Raw genomic sequence first — 14,182 nt, 5'->3', positions numbered from 1 at the left:
CGAGGAGCGCAGCCTAACGCATGCATAGCCGCCGGCGCTAAGTGGCTGTTTTCTAGTACGATGGACAAGTCACCACGAGGCTGAACGATGTAAAATTAATCCATTCTGAACCAATCAAACAAGCGCGTGACAATTAAACAATACCAAGAGGGGAAAAAAAACACCACGCAGTCGCACTCCAAAGAATCACGGCAGCTCCTCTGCCAACCAGTCCTGAAACCATTTGAAATCGGCCGGGCATAGGAATCCCAGTCCGACCATAGCCACGGCACTGCCCAGCCAGTTCGCTCCATTGAACAAGCCGTCTGCCTCATCGACAAAAGGATTCTCCATGTCATCTACAAGGCTGGAATCAGGACCCATGTCAGTTGCGCCCGTCTCAATTTCTTCTTCGAGATACGATAGAATCCGATCACGAGCGGCCCGTAAAAAGAGCAACGTATTTCTCGAAGAGAAATTATACGGGATCATGAACTGCAAGATTTGTTCGCACTTGCGCCAGGCTTCGTTAACGGCAGGTTTCTCGATGTCGGACAGGGCGGGCAGGCAGGTGTAGGACATTACGAGGACCATACCCGCAACCGAAGTGTCTGTTGGTCAGCCTCGTCCAAAACTTATCGCATCGGGTGGAGCTTACAGAAACCATTGTGCCACCAGGTGTCGGTGGCGGATGTTTGGTAATTGTCATATACTAGGGAAACCAAGTCGATGGCTGCTTTTACGCAGGCCGCAGCACACTTGAATAACATCGATGGATAGAGCGTCCAAAGGGCAGGGTCATGCTGATCGGTCTCAGAATCCTCTTGAGCCAGCATCTCAGAGCAGAGCTGGGTAAAAGCGGCACGGTAGAGGCGGAGACGCAGGTAAAGAAATCTAGAACCATGATTAGGATGTTCAGGAAGGAGTATTGCACCGTGGGTCGCACCTTGCATGTAAAACATTTCTCTGACGCCTCAAAGTCAACAGCTGGGTCACATCAGTCGCTGGATTAAATGGACGATTCCAACTGAGAACTGAGGGAAGGCTGGATTCATATTCAAATAGCTTTGCTTCTAGTTTATCCACGGCATCTAATCCGTCCTGTTGTGCAGTTGTTGAGCTAGCCGGGGTGCCCGATCGGTCGCACCGTACTATGTGGACAGCAGACAAGACAGTGTCTAGAATGCTACACAGCTCTAGACTAGCGGGGTAGAAGGCTGTCAAATAGGGGTCCTTGGTGTTTGTAGGGGTAAGACCTACTGCCCCTGGCCGTGGAATGGCCGGCAAGGAAGACGTTGTGCTAGGTCTCCCACAAGCCATGCTCACGATTCTGCACCCGTTAGCTTTTACCAGAGCCAGTAGAATAAGTCAGTGACGAACTTACGTATCCATCATAACACACCCATGCCATGTGCGACGCTGAATTTCTAATTCGAACGGGTCTTTAAAGCTCTCCGGTTGATTGTCGTGGAACCCAAGCGCCTGGACAATTCTACACGCCACTCCTACCAAATCCCAGGACTTATGTGTATCGGGTATGCTTTGAAGATACAGTGACGCCAATAAAAGAGTCTGGACAGCCCCAAAAGTTCGGATCTCCAGCAGATCCAGGCCAATATTCATTTTGGCCCGAAGGAAGAAGGTATGGGCTATGGCATTCCGATCTGGAACCGATAAATCGGCAAAGTGGCACCCAAGTGCAAACATAATGTTCAGTGCACAAATAAAGACTGGTGACTGACGACCGGTGTCAGACCTGCCGCCTAGGCCGATGTTGAGTTTACTGGGCTTTTTGTCATTAGCGTTGCCGGATATCCAGAGACCCTCATAGGCATTCTGGACACTGGACCGGTCAAAGAAAGGATAAAGGCAGTAAACCCGATCCCAGAAGCAACCTAACAGATGGTCGGCAAGATCCCGCGGTGGTAATAGGGAGCCATCCAAATGAGCATGAGTAGGACCGTAGGGGATATCTCTCGGCAGAGGCCCTTGTGTCAAAAGACGTATGAGGTAGGCAGGAGGTGGGCTACCGAGAAATTTATTCGGTTGATTTGAAAACCCGTCGTTACCACCAATAAAATTACTAGCCTTCAGCAAGTTTAAATCACCCTCCTGTGGATTTGTCAGAAGGGAGGGAAAGGTTTCCGGCTTTATTGGCGGGGGGAAAGCGCGGGAATCCCCTTGATCTGGAAGAGTTGTCTGAGCATCGAATTGGATTCCCAAGCCAATCTGAGGTGTCTCCCCATCCGAGTCCTTGGATAAAACATCTGGATTAAACGTAGGCACTGGAATCCCAGCTTCGTGGCACACCTCTTCCAATTCCCGAATATGACGATAAAGTACTTGTAGGTATCTGTATGCCTGTGAGCAATGGTCACATTTTAACCCTTCAATGGAAACATACTCATCGGTGTCCAATAGCCTGACAATGTTGCGTCTGTAAAGACACCGGTTAGCTGCATGCGACCGTTGAGTGCAAGGCCCGCAGATGGGCTTCCTTCCGTCGCAGCGAGATTTGCGTTCGCGACATGGCTCACAGCACAATGACGATTTTCGTCGGCGTGACCCGTTGGTTTTTTCTATAGCGGACCTTCGAGACTGCATATTGACAAACAGGAATATTTACGTAAGGTCACAGAAACCAAAAATAAAAGCAGGCCCGAATGTTGTGAATTGGCGTTGGAAAGTGAAGAGCGTTCGGACGCTGTGGACTTGTCGTCATAAAGAATCAAGAATAGGATTGATTCTATTCTATCGTAGCATTTCGTGTGGGCCATTGACAAATATTTATATGCCCCGACAGCTCAAGAGAGGCTTGGATTTAATTCTGGGGGAGTCGGTGACTCCCCACTCTGGCTTCAGGTCTAACACGTCTGACCAACTTGTTGGAGACTGTTTTTTCAAGGGACAAAGGTTAGATAGTGTCTGTGATAGGAGCATTCTTCTCGAGCAGTTTATTCCTGCATGTGCATCGCTTACTACGGGACACTGATGCATATATCAGGCGCCTTCCGCACTGCCGTCGTTAAACCGAGTACAAAGATAGGATGATCCGCCACCATCATGCAGAGGGATCACTTACGGTTGGGGCTAGTGCCTTGAACGGCGCCCTACCTAAGCTCCCGTTGGAAACTAGTGACTTTTCACAAAAAGTGGGGAGCACATAGTCCACCAGGGCAGAGGATAGTGCATATAAGCGCCAAAATGCAGCACAGCGCTTAAGTTGTGCGGTGGCCCTATCACCCGCCTTATCACACACAAGGATGATTCGATATTAGTGCGAGACTAGCAACCGACACGGTCACGGTTAGGATTTCATAATCTCTCGTCATTTCTTTGACCCCTCCTATGAACGCCCATCTACAACATTGGCCGAGATCTGTACGTTGGTTGCATTACCGCATGCATAGGCGGGATCTTGAGAGGGGTTCATCCCCGCGTAGTCAGTCAGAGTAGATAGATTTGTCCTCTGTTTCCCTGTCAGCATAACCGCTTTCAAACGATAACCAGATTCAGATGATATACCAAGAAGATCTTATGTGGTTGCCTAATGTCACGATAGTTCGGAGTGGGTGGGAATCATCGCAAGACGCGTAACGCTTGACATAATCCTCAGCGAGTAACCATCGTAGCACCCGACAGGCTTCCAGGTTAAATCAAGTCCTGTCCTGTTTATCGGAAGAAAAAGCCAAGAAGTTCACTGCCGGTGAAATCACCAGTCGTCGGTCTAGTCCGGATGTGGCACCGGGACCATGTGACTTGCTCATGGCCTTACGGATCAGGTTGATTTCTTCCAAGTTCCCTGATTGCGTGATTAATCCGATCGTAACCAAATGCGATACTATATATGATGGATGAAGGTCCTCGAGAGCTTCCAACGGCAAGCGTACTCCGGTGGACACATTTTGCCTCGCGTTAACGTTTGTTGAAATGCAAGTAATATACATCTCATAGGATAGCAAGTGCCGCTGTTATCCTTTTGTTATTAATGACGAAGGATGAATGTCGGGGCCTAAAGTCTGTTATTCCAGATTCGAGGCAACGAGCTATCCACCTGGCAATGGCAGGTTTTCCGACCGATGAACCTGGATGGTGGCAAATCGTGTGACGGAGAAAACAAACCCGTGTCCGTGTTTGAGACAGAGCATCGTCAAGATGACAAAGGCAGAGCTCATTGTGGGTTATCCGAGACTTTATAAATCCAAGGTAAGTATGAAATAGGCAATACCCTTTGCAAGCATGGATCGTTTGTTGCTAGAAGCTCTAGACCGTACACGTTCAGTACTGATCCGACTCTACAGCTTCTGAAGCATCGATTTAACTTTGAAAGGGATAATCATGGGGAGTATGTGTTGACTGAACTATAAGTACGTGGACCAGCCCATGTCCATATTCTGGGATGCTTGTGTTGACCCTTTCAGAGCCTACACAAGGCTTTACAGAGTACAGATGCGAACAAACAAGAGCCCTAGCGCAGCCTGCATTGCAGTTGATGGCGCCTGTCTCTATTATAGAATCATTGGGACTGGGCCACTTCTTATTCCAATGCCTGGGGCAAATGGTACCGGAATGGTGTATGAGCCACTAGCCACTGCGCTCTCATCACACTTTCAAGTTGCGCTATATGACCGCCGAGGATTCGGAAGCAGTCTCCTGATCACTCCTGGAGAGCCGAATACGTCGAACCATCTGAGAGCGCAAGCCGACGATGTCGCTAGATTGATTCAATACTTATCCCCAGGGAAACCTGCGACAGTCTTTGCGACTTCCGGCAGTGGGGTAATGGCCATTGAACTCCTTCAGTCTCGTCCCGACCTTATACAGCATCTAATACTGCACGAGCCACTTCTTTTAGAACATCTTCCTACTCCATTCAAATCGTATATCAAAGGTGGGATGTTTAGTAAGGCCTTAAAGTACGGGGGGCGTGGGAATGCGAGTGTTCGACGCGTGTTACTCGCTTATGTACAAGGCGGGCGTGACCAACGGAGATTGGGTCAGGATCCGCATTACGCACGACTTATTGCTCAACCGATAGATGAGACTGCGCTTTTCTTCGAGTTTGAGTTACACATGATACTCGACTATCATTTCGATCCCGAAAATCTTCGGCCATATCGAGACCAATTAGTTCTTATGAAAGGATTGGATATATCGCCGGAGCTCGCAAGTCTCCCGGTGCTTACTTTGTCTGACACGCTTGGGACTTCTCTGGTGTTTGCTCCTGGTGGGCATAACGGATTTATTACTGATGCGGAGGAATTCGCGAAAGAAATGATCTCGGCCCTCGACAGTAATAAGGCTAAGCTATGACACCCGGGCAACATTTTTAGGCTTATTTAACTCAGTGGTCCAGACGTGATTGTCTAGATAAGTTTATTAGCAAATGAATGGATATTCTGTAGCATGCAGATAATACTATCTGTCCTGTGTCGTTTTGATCAACCGTGCAAGCTAAATCGATTTAGCAATACCCAGGCGAGCATGGGAAAGAGGGCGAGTGAAAGGATAGAACAGACTACTCTGTTCATCAAGAAACGGGAAAACTTCGGCGAACAGGAACTTCCATGCATTACTCAATTTCTCTTGGACATGCTATTTAGGGTTAAGGGTGAGTCGGTCAGTCAGGATCTAATCCGAGATTTTTTCTAGAATGCTTCCCTTCTCCGTGTTATCACCGCACGACTGATAAGATTATCTCTACCGGCGTTTCTCGGATGGGATGCATGTTTAACGGTGCCTTGCCTAGCTCGACTATCCGAATCCCCAACTGGGAGGTCATGATCACTACGGATAGAAGTTGATTTCATAATCCGGCCCGAACACGCGCCGGGGTTGTTCGGGTTCAGGAGGGCAAAAACCCAGCGCCGGGAACGGGGAACCCGAAAGGTACGCTTGGGATAGTGATTCTATTTGGCAGCAGTAGACTGAAGGCAAAGATATGTATATGTATATGTATATGGTTTGGTAATAAATACTACTGTTCGATTAATTTTACTAAGATAGGGTTGCCAGTGCCCTAGTTGATCCAGTTAATTAGCTACATATTACCTAATCAAGCGAGCTTCTCCGATTCACTTAAAATTATGCATTACGATCCAAATTTGAAGGGGACAAAAGAGAAAGAAGATTTATGAAATGCTGGAAGGCAGCTGAAAATATCTCATTCCTTAGTCTGCACTGCTTTGCTGGCAATCGGAAGCTACCGACAAGTTGCATCCACGATGCGGGGAGGGGGAGGGGGAGGAGGAAACCAAGCTAATCGAGGAAACCGAGGCAAGGATAACGATGAATGCTTATCGAAACACTGTGATATGGGTACGTCGATCAGTCTGACCCGCATGGACTTGCCCAATCGCGTAGTACGACCACCAATAATGGTGGAGCTTTGTCTGCAGAAACTCCATCAGTCTATATCAATTATTTACAACACTAGTCCATAAACAAATTCCCCGAACGTACGGCTGGACTTGCCCGGGGGCCGGAATGGGAAAAGTGGGTAACTGCAAACAATATTTATAGAGGCCCCCGTCTCTCCTGCACGGCTTCGACAAATTGCTGTGGACGAGGAGCCTGCTCATTTCTGATTGCTCATGATGTTTCTGGGCCGTCTTTCTTTAATTGCCTTCGGAGCCTGGGCTGTCCACCCAGTGGTGGGCTATGTGTCTCAACCTAGGGACCAGGAAGGGACATGTCAGAAGACTACGGTTGCGATTCTGTACGTGTCTATCAAATCGGTTATCGGCGATTATCTCCGAGGGTTTACTGACAATGCTCAGAGGGGCAGGGATATCAGGTATCTCGGCTGCTGTACGTATTCTGGATTCTAGACTGAGAGGTGAAGAATACCGCTGACTTTCGTAGCAAACTCTGTCGAAAGCGTCCGTGGATGATTTCCTTATCCTGGAATATCGCGACCGAATTGGCGGCCGTGCTTGGCACGAGAATTTCGGCCAGGACAAAGATGGAAACCCCTACGTGGTTGAAATGGGTGCCAACTGGGTGCGGACAATGTATCCCTTTCCTTGACCGCACTCGACTGACATAGTTGATTAGGTTCAAGGTCTCGGAAATCCAGGAGGTCCTGAGAATCCAATTTGGACTTTAGCCAAGGAATTTGGCTTGCAGACGACATACTCGAACTACAGTAATATTTCGACGTACAATCAGGATGGCTACAAGGATTACTCCCACCTCCTGGACGAGTTTGACGAAGCCTACGATATTGCAAACCTAGCGGCTGGCAAGATCCTTGTTGAAAACCTCCAGGACCAGACGGCAAAGGCCGGATTGGCGTTGGCTGGATGGAAGCCAAAGTCGCATGACTCGGAGGCTCAGGCAGTTGACTGGTGGATGTGGGGTGAGTTTCTTGTTCCTGATAGCATCGGTACAAATACTAAGTAGAAGTAGACTTTGAGGCATCTTTCACGCCGCTAGAAAGCTCATTAGTATTTGGTATGGCAAGTGACAATTTGACCTCGAATCAGTTCAGCGACCATGACAACTTCGTCACCGATCAGCGGGGATTTAACACTATCATCAAGGGCATGGCTTCCAAGTTCCTGACTGAAGATGACCCCCGCTTGCTTCTCAATACGAAAGTTACGAATATCACTTACGGACCCGAAGGCGTCACTGTCTACAGTAGCGATGGGAGCTGTGTCCAAGCCGCATACGCCATCTGCACATTCTCCTTGGGCGTCCTGCAGAACGATGTTGTCACTTTCACCCCGGAGCTGCCAGAGTGGAAGAAGACAGCAATCCATATGTTCACCATGGGCACATATACGAAGATCTTTATGCAGTTCAACGAGACCTTCTGGCCTACGGACACTCAGTACTTTCTATATGCCGACCCCGCCACTCGTGGTTACTACCCACTCTTCCAGTCCCTATCCATGGACGGTTTCCACCCGGAATCCAACATCATCTTCGTGACCGTTACCGACGAGCTTGCTCAGCGGGCCGAACGCCAATCTGACGAGGAGACCAAGCAGGAAATTGTGGAGGTCCTGCGAAAAATGTTCCCTGATGTGGAAGTTCCTGAACCTACCTCCTTTCTGTATCCTCGTTGGAACACCGAGCCGTGGTCCTACGGAAGCTACTCCAATTGGCCGATGGGCACGACCCTGGAAATGCATGAGAATCTGCGGGCCAACATCGACCGACTTTGGTTCTCGGGTGAAGCTACCAGTCCATCCTACTTTGGTTTCTTGCACGGGGCATGGTTTGAAGGTCGCGATGCAGGACGACGGATTGCTGGGTTGCTGAATGGGTGCAAGGAAGGCAACTCTACGACTTGTGTTCCCAGGAAACACTATGAAGTGCTTCACGGTACCACGCCACTTGCTGATTATAGCTCGGTCAATGGATGGGAGGTGAGCAGCTTTTATGATAGTAATGATGACTAGCTGCATGCATGTACATACATATGGGGTCACGAAACATGACACTGCTGGATGGCTAACGTTTAGTATTCTAAATACCCTTCACAGTTTCCATAATTACGGGATGGAGCGAATTAGATGTAATGAATATAGCTGCCTTAGGCCTGCAGTGTCGCTTGGTTTGGTGAAGTCACGAGACTTGCAGTAATTTTTGAACCAAAGCATATCCCGACACCAATCCTGCTATAACCCTAAGTTCCTTGGAAATGAGATCGCTGAGTTTTCTCAAGCAGGTTCATCAACCAGTTTTAGTTTCTGTCAGACTAAATGCTAAATATTAATTGCGTGATGTACCTGTCCATTCTGCACACATTTACTGTTTTAGACATCCATCCCACCCATTCTCTAGAAAGGTCCATACCTGTATTCCTCGACAACAATATACACGATGCCTCATCAAAATCTAGAGGAGAGAGTGAACAGCCATGACATGAACCAGGTCACGAATGCTTTTCAAAAGCTATCTGAACGCGTCGGATGTCGCAACCTGCCCCTTGAAACTGTACGAGTTACCAACTATCCAAGTGAAGAATGGCTATCGGAGATTCAGAGACGCACTCCGTCGAGCACGGGCAGGCCATTGGAAGATGTACTCCGAGAGGCCGACGAGATCTTCTCATATCGCATCAGCACAAAGCATCCTCGATTCTTCGCGTTCATTCCGTCACCAGTCTCTCCCGTGTCTTGGCTGGGAGACTCCCTTACATCCGCTTACAATACCTATGCGGGAAGCTCAGAGTCAGGATCCGGCGTCTGCGCCGTGGAAAGATCCATGATCGCCTGGATTGCTGAACAGTTCGGCTTACCTTCGTCTGCGGGGGGGCAGTTTGTGTCTGGGACATCGATGGCCACCTTGACGGCAGTTACCGTTGCCAGAGACCAACGCTTGAGTGTTGAGCTACGGCAAAAAGCGACCGTGTATATCTCGAATGACTCGCACTTCTGTATCATCAAGGCGCTTCGCATCACCGGCTTCCTGGACTCTCAATTCCGGACCATCCGCTGCGATTCAAAATATCGCATGGATACCCACCATCTTCGTCGTACGATATCTGAAGATATCCAAGATGGCCTTAAGCCATTCCTTCTTGTCGCAACGTGTGGGACAACCAGCACCGGTGCCATTGATCCTCTGAACGAAATTGCAGACATAGCCGACGAACATGGACTTTGGATGCACGTCGACGCGGCCTACGGCGGCTCAGCCGCATTTTCAAGCACCCATCGATCTCTCGTGAACGGACTTGGCCGAGCGGATAGTATCGCCTGGGATCCCCACAAATGGCTCTTCCAAACGTACGGCTGTGGGACTATCCTCTTCCGTGAGAGGTCTCACCCTCTGACGAGTTTTGCATCCACAGCTCATTTCTGCCGCGACTTTGAAGATGAAAAGGAACCCCAGAATCCCTGGAACTATGGGATTGAGCTGACAAGGCCCGCGCGACACATGCGACTTTGGTTCAGTCTACAGGTGCTTGGCATGGACACGATTGACAAGATGATTGGGCGAGGCTTTGAGTTATCAATGGTTGCTGAAGACGAGATAAAAAGGCTGGCAGGTTGGGTTATCTTGGCCCCCACTTCTTTGGCCATTGTGAACTTTCGCTTTGCCCCACATGGTCCCAGTGAAGACCTTCTGGACCAGATTAATACTGGCGTTTCGAAAGATTTGGCCGCCGAGGATATCGCGTGCATACTCACCACTCATCTAGGAGGTGTGGTTGGTCTCCGGATGTGTACCATCAATCCGCGGACTACTGACGACGATATACGTCGTGTGGTGAGAGCACTCGATCGCAGTGCTCAAGGTGCATATGGGGAGCTTTTTAAAGACCCTAATTGAGAACTGTTATCTATCAAGAGGAGTACTGCTTTGATTAAAGATCTTGTCATGAATTATGATTGTCCTCCGAGGCTACTGGGCGTAAAGCCCCCCTCGTGATGAACATTCTCTTTAGGCCGACACTTGATTCCATAAGAGAGTGTAGCTTCTTAAGCGAAGTGGGGTTGATCATCCACGGCGGGGTTGAATATGCAGATTGGACCACATCGAGCAACCCGGTGTCTCTCTAAATGGGTAAGAAAAGGCTGATCCTCACGTTGCTCTGCCCCTCCTAGCAGGGCAGTCTTAAGAAGCCGCCGCTCCTATCAATATGGGCGTTTACGAACGCAACCCAAGAAACACACAACTAGAATCCTTTGATTGCACCCTCCGAAGTCCGCAAATATGAAAATCGCAATTGCGGGCGTCGGAGACGTAGGCACCTACTTCATCGAAGAATTCAGCAGATCCGAGCATGGACTCGTCCTCCTCACGAGCAAACCCAAAAGCCTCCGAGATCGCCTACCCATTGAGCAACGGATTACCGATTACAGCGTCGAGAGCCTCACACTGCACCTGCACGACTGCGATGCCGTGGTATCCACCTTCTGCGGGCCCGAGGACAAATATATCACTGCCCATCTGGCAATCCTAGAAGCATGCACCCGGTCCCCAAAATGCAAGCGCTTCCTCCCCTCGTCCTGGACCACCAACATCGAAGACTTCGGTGACCAACCGATCATGCTCGCACACTCACGAGACACAATTTGGAAAGCCCTCCGCGCACAACATGAGATTAAATGGACCATGGTTTGCAACGGGTGGTTCATGGACTATGTTGTCCCCGCCTCGCAGCGGTATTTACGAGACGTCGGCGTGGGATGGGTGATGGATCACCAAGATAAGGTGTTCGAGTTGTATGCGGATGGACAGCAGAAGGTTACGGTAACGTCTGTTCGAGACGTTGCTCGGGCGGCATTGTCGATACTGGAACATGACGATATCAAGTGGAACGAATTTACTCATTTTGGCGGGCAAACCGTCACGTATCTTGAATTATACAAGTTGATCAAGAGACGGGACCCATCGTGGACATTGAAGAAGTTGCCATTTGCTGTGGTGATAGAAAAGATTACGTCGGGGAAGTTGGCCGGTGAGGAGGTCGACTTGGAGTACTTTAGACTTATGGGTTTTACCAATTGCAACAGGGTTCCGGAGGATAGGGCTTTGGCGTGGGGGACGGGCTTGTTGGAGGGTCTGAGCGCTCGCAGTGTTGAGGAATTTCTGGATGAGGCGGCTAAAGACGAGAAGGCTGTTCCGTAAGCTATGTGAGATGGTTGTTGTATCGAGTAATCTAAATGAGCATGGAATAGGTCAAGCAACCCACGCAGATCGAGTCAGTAAACATAATCCCGCCGATGGTATCTCTGAGTGGGCCCAGAGCAGCCTGAGCCAATCTGGATAGCCTGACGATGACTACTATTGTTCTGAGCTGGCTAGGAAAGAAAGTATTGCAGCGCCGCCCTCTCAGGGATTTGCAAATGTTGATTCCCGGATATTGAATGTGGTGATATGCTTCAATCGAATCGATACCCCCCCTTGCATTGGGTAGAATGCAAGAGCCTTCGGACATACATCCGTGACACAGAATGAGTGCATCATGGGTGGAACCATTGCAAAAGGATCCATGTGGTCGACTAAGTGAGTGAGTTTATTGGTGCGCACAATTCCCATCCTCATCATGAAGGTCAGGATCAACCAAGTAAGCGGGCCCACAACGCCGGGCAAGTTGGAGGTAGCGAGCTCAGATAGTCAGAGAAGATAAGAGAAGCATGAATACAAAAGTGCGCTTTTCCACCCATTAAGATATAATGCACGGCTGGAAGGGCGAGAGCGTTAATGTTGGCTTGCTTGGTTAGATTACGTGTGGCCAGGAGAAACACTTCGAAGGGCAGTTGATCCAACCGATGCATTCTTATCCTAGAGGGGAGGCGCGTGGCCACAGGCGAAATCAGATATGAGAGCGAGCGAAGGATGAAATTGGTCGAACTGGGCCAACGCTATGTATTTAAACTTAGCTAGAGTGATGGATGTACAATAATAAATTGATAGTTTGTTAACTGAGCATTCAGTGATATAGGGTGAGTGCGCCCACGTGATCGAAGCTGGCTAGTATAAATGAATGCCAGATGCTATTGGGTGAGGACAAAAGAGGGCTTAAAACGGCATCGACGGACTGCCGTTTTTGGGCGCTATTTCACCCGTCAACCAGCGTTGGGATGTAAATAAACCGCCTGGAAAGATTGGAATTGAATATAAACAACCCCCGCGACTTGGCCTCGGGTTCTATTGGTGGGGGGACCCAAAGCTTAGCAGGTAGCCTAAACAAACTCTTCCTAGGGCGGGTTGATAAACCCAAGTCCCTACTAGGTGTTGATAGAGCAGTATATATACAACAGAGGATATTATGAAGAACTGGGCGAGGGGATAACATTAGTAAACCATCATATTAATTTGGGCCTCATTTCCCATGGTGCACCAGATCACCTAATTGGACCATTGCTTCAAGGGTCCCCTGCAAGTACGCCAGGCTGTGAAACCGCCGACCACAGCCGATGGATCAGCTATAAAATCTTAGCCGCCCCGGTTACCCTGGATCGTTTCCCTCACCAATTACGCCATTTTGACATGCCACAACCATGAACTGGTCCCTCGGTACACTATGGGTGGTGACCCTCTTCGTACTCCGCCTCGATCGGATTGCAGCGGCGACCTGTTACACACCCGATGGATACGCAGTGACCGACCCCAGATATATACCATGCATAGCGATAGACGGCGAAAACTCGATGTGCTGCAAACTCAATGATACAATGCCAGACACATGTCACAGCACGGGTCTCTGCTATTCGAGCCTGACGGGATACTGGAGGGATTTCTGTACCGATAAGAACTGGGATTCTCCAAATTGCTTGAAGAAGACTGTTTGCGATGATGCAGTGAGTTTCCCAAGAAAAGAATAATAATAGAGGAGCCCCATTCTCCCCTTAAAAACGACCTCGTTCCCAGAACCAACATCTTCCAGCTCCATATTGACTAAATTGGAACTTGACAGGCCGGAGGAAACTCGAACTGGACGGCGAGAGTCACATCTTGCGGAGATGGATCATGGTGCTGTGGCGATACTAATGATTGCTGTTCGAATGGCGGAGGATTTACCCTGGGTTCACCTCTGGTCACAATTGGTAGTAATGCGACTGTCACTACCACGGTAACAGCAACCCCGCAAGACACCAGCAAGGGTTCCTCAGATTCATCTGCAAAGGTCGCGATTGGAGTCGGGGTTGCAGTGCCATTGGCATGTCTGGCATGTGGAATGTTGGGAGTTGGATTTTTCTGGGGTAGAAGAAGTGCGAGGCAGGCGCTGTCCCAGCCTGTATTTCACAGGGTTGGCTCAGGCGCACTGGTGGTATCGAAAACACCACGGGCAGAGTTGGGTCACGACCAGCAGGTCTATGAGGTATCAGGGAATGGGCAATCTTATGAATTACCTGCAACTCGGTGACCATACGACTGTCTGCATCGATTAGCTATGAGCTATGGGTCAATGGCTGGATATTCTAGATTCCCTACGCCCGTGCTAGCATACGCTAGTAGTCCTAATTATATCAGTTTTCTGAGACAATCGCCACCACGAAGTTCCGCTTCATGTACAACTACGATTAGTCTACAAGATTAATTATTCATGATTATAACAGGAAAGATGTTATCGAATAGCATATCAAATTTATAGGGATTCAGTAGATAATAAAGAACTGCAGACTGGAAGGTTATGGCCCAATAATGATCAGTGAGATTTCGGTAAAATTGCACCAAATCGCCACTTTTGTTCGCTCGATTTAGTCCGCCGGACCACAACCAATTAGGGCCATGT

General features: G+C 49.0%; 6 protein-coding genes across 6 annotated transcripts; 5 read left to right on the top strand and 1 right to left on the bottom strand.

Moving 5' to 3' along the window:
* Window position 1: 1 nt before the first annotated feature.
* BDV38DRAFT_189240 (transcription factor domain-containing protein) lies at window positions 2-2,674 on the bottom strand. Its single transcript, XM_032052234.1, has 5 exons — window positions 2,384-2,674; window positions 1,364-2,332; window positions 926-1,309; window positions 638-873; window positions 2-590 (listed from the first exon to the last, which is right to left on the bottom strand). Exons 1-5 carry the CDS (start codon window positions 2,581-2,583, stop codon window positions 187-189), a joined length of 2,193 nt encoding a protein of 730 aa, XP_031917598.1. The 5' UTR covers window positions 2,584-2,674; the 3' UTR covers window positions 2-186.
* A 1,050-nt stretch (window positions 2,675-3,724) lies between these two features.
* On the top strand, window positions 3,725-5,874 carry BDV38DRAFT_237047 (alpha/beta fold hydrolase). The gene is made up of 3 exons (XM_032053535.1): window positions 3,725-4,185; window positions 4,281-4,346; window positions 4,401-5,874. Exon 3 carries the CDS (start codon window positions 4,429-4,431, stop codon window positions 5,290-5,292), a length of 864 nt encoding a protein of 287 aa, XP_031917597.1. The 5' UTR covers window positions 3,725-4,185; window positions 4,281-4,346; window positions 4,401-4,428; the 3' UTR covers window positions 5,293-5,874.
* Window positions 5,875-6,575: 701 nt separating this feature from the next.
* On the top strand, window positions 6,576-8,390 carry BDV38DRAFT_268341 (putative flavin containing polyamine oxidase; the record flags this gene model as incomplete). Its single annotated transcript, XM_032056753.1, has 5 exons — window positions 6,576-6,697; window positions 6,759-6,789; window positions 6,844-6,981; window positions 7,036-7,339; window positions 7,390-8,390. The coding sequence occupies 5 exons, from the start codon at window positions 6,576-6,578 to the stop codon at window positions 8,388-8,390; spliced, it is 1,596 nt and encodes a 531-aa protein (XP_031917596.1).
* Window positions 8,391-8,479: 89 nt separating this feature from the next.
* On the top strand, window positions 8,480-10,269 carry BDV38DRAFT_296211 (pyridoxal phosphate-dependent decarboxylase family protein; the record flags this gene model as incomplete). Its single annotated transcript, XM_032062884.1, has 1 exon — window positions 8,480-10,269. The coding sequence occupies exon 1, from the start codon at window positions 8,815-8,817 to the stop codon at window positions 10,267-10,269; it is 1,455 nt and encodes a 484-aa protein (XP_031917595.1). The 5' UTR covers window positions 8,480-8,814.
* Window positions 10,270-10,284: 15 nt separating this feature from the next.
* On the top strand, window positions 10,285-12,281 carry BDV38DRAFT_296208 (uncharacterized protein). Its single transcript, XM_032062883.1, has one exon. It carries the CDS (start codon window positions 10,654-10,656, stop codon window positions 11,569-11,571), a length of 918 nt encoding a protein of 305 aa, XP_031917594.1. The 5' UTR covers window positions 10,285-10,653; the 3' UTR covers window positions 11,572-12,281.
* Window positions 12,282-12,566: 285 nt separating this feature from the next.
* BDV38DRAFT_237037 (uncharacterized protein) lies at window positions 12,567-14,035 on the top strand. Its single transcript, XM_032053534.1, has 2 exons — window positions 12,567-13,247; window positions 13,364-14,035. Exons 1-2 carry the CDS (start codon window positions 12,948-12,950, stop codon window positions 13,811-13,813), a joined length of 750 nt encoding a protein of 249 aa, XP_031917593.1. The 5' UTR covers window positions 12,567-12,947; the 3' UTR covers window positions 13,814-14,035.
* The last annotated feature ends 147 nt before the right edge of the window (window positions 14,036-14,182 follow it).

The sequence above is a fragment of the Aspergillus pseudotamarii genome, assembly GCF_009193445.1.
Source record: "Aspergillus pseudotamarii strain CBS 117625 unplaced genomic scaffold BDV38scaffold_7, whole genome shotgun sequence".
Classification (NCBI taxonomy): domain Eukaryota; kingdom Fungi; phylum Ascomycota; class Eurotiomycetes; order Eurotiales; family Aspergillaceae; genus Aspergillus; species Aspergillus pseudotamarii.
This window is presented reverse-complemented; position numbering and strand designations above follow the sequence as displayed.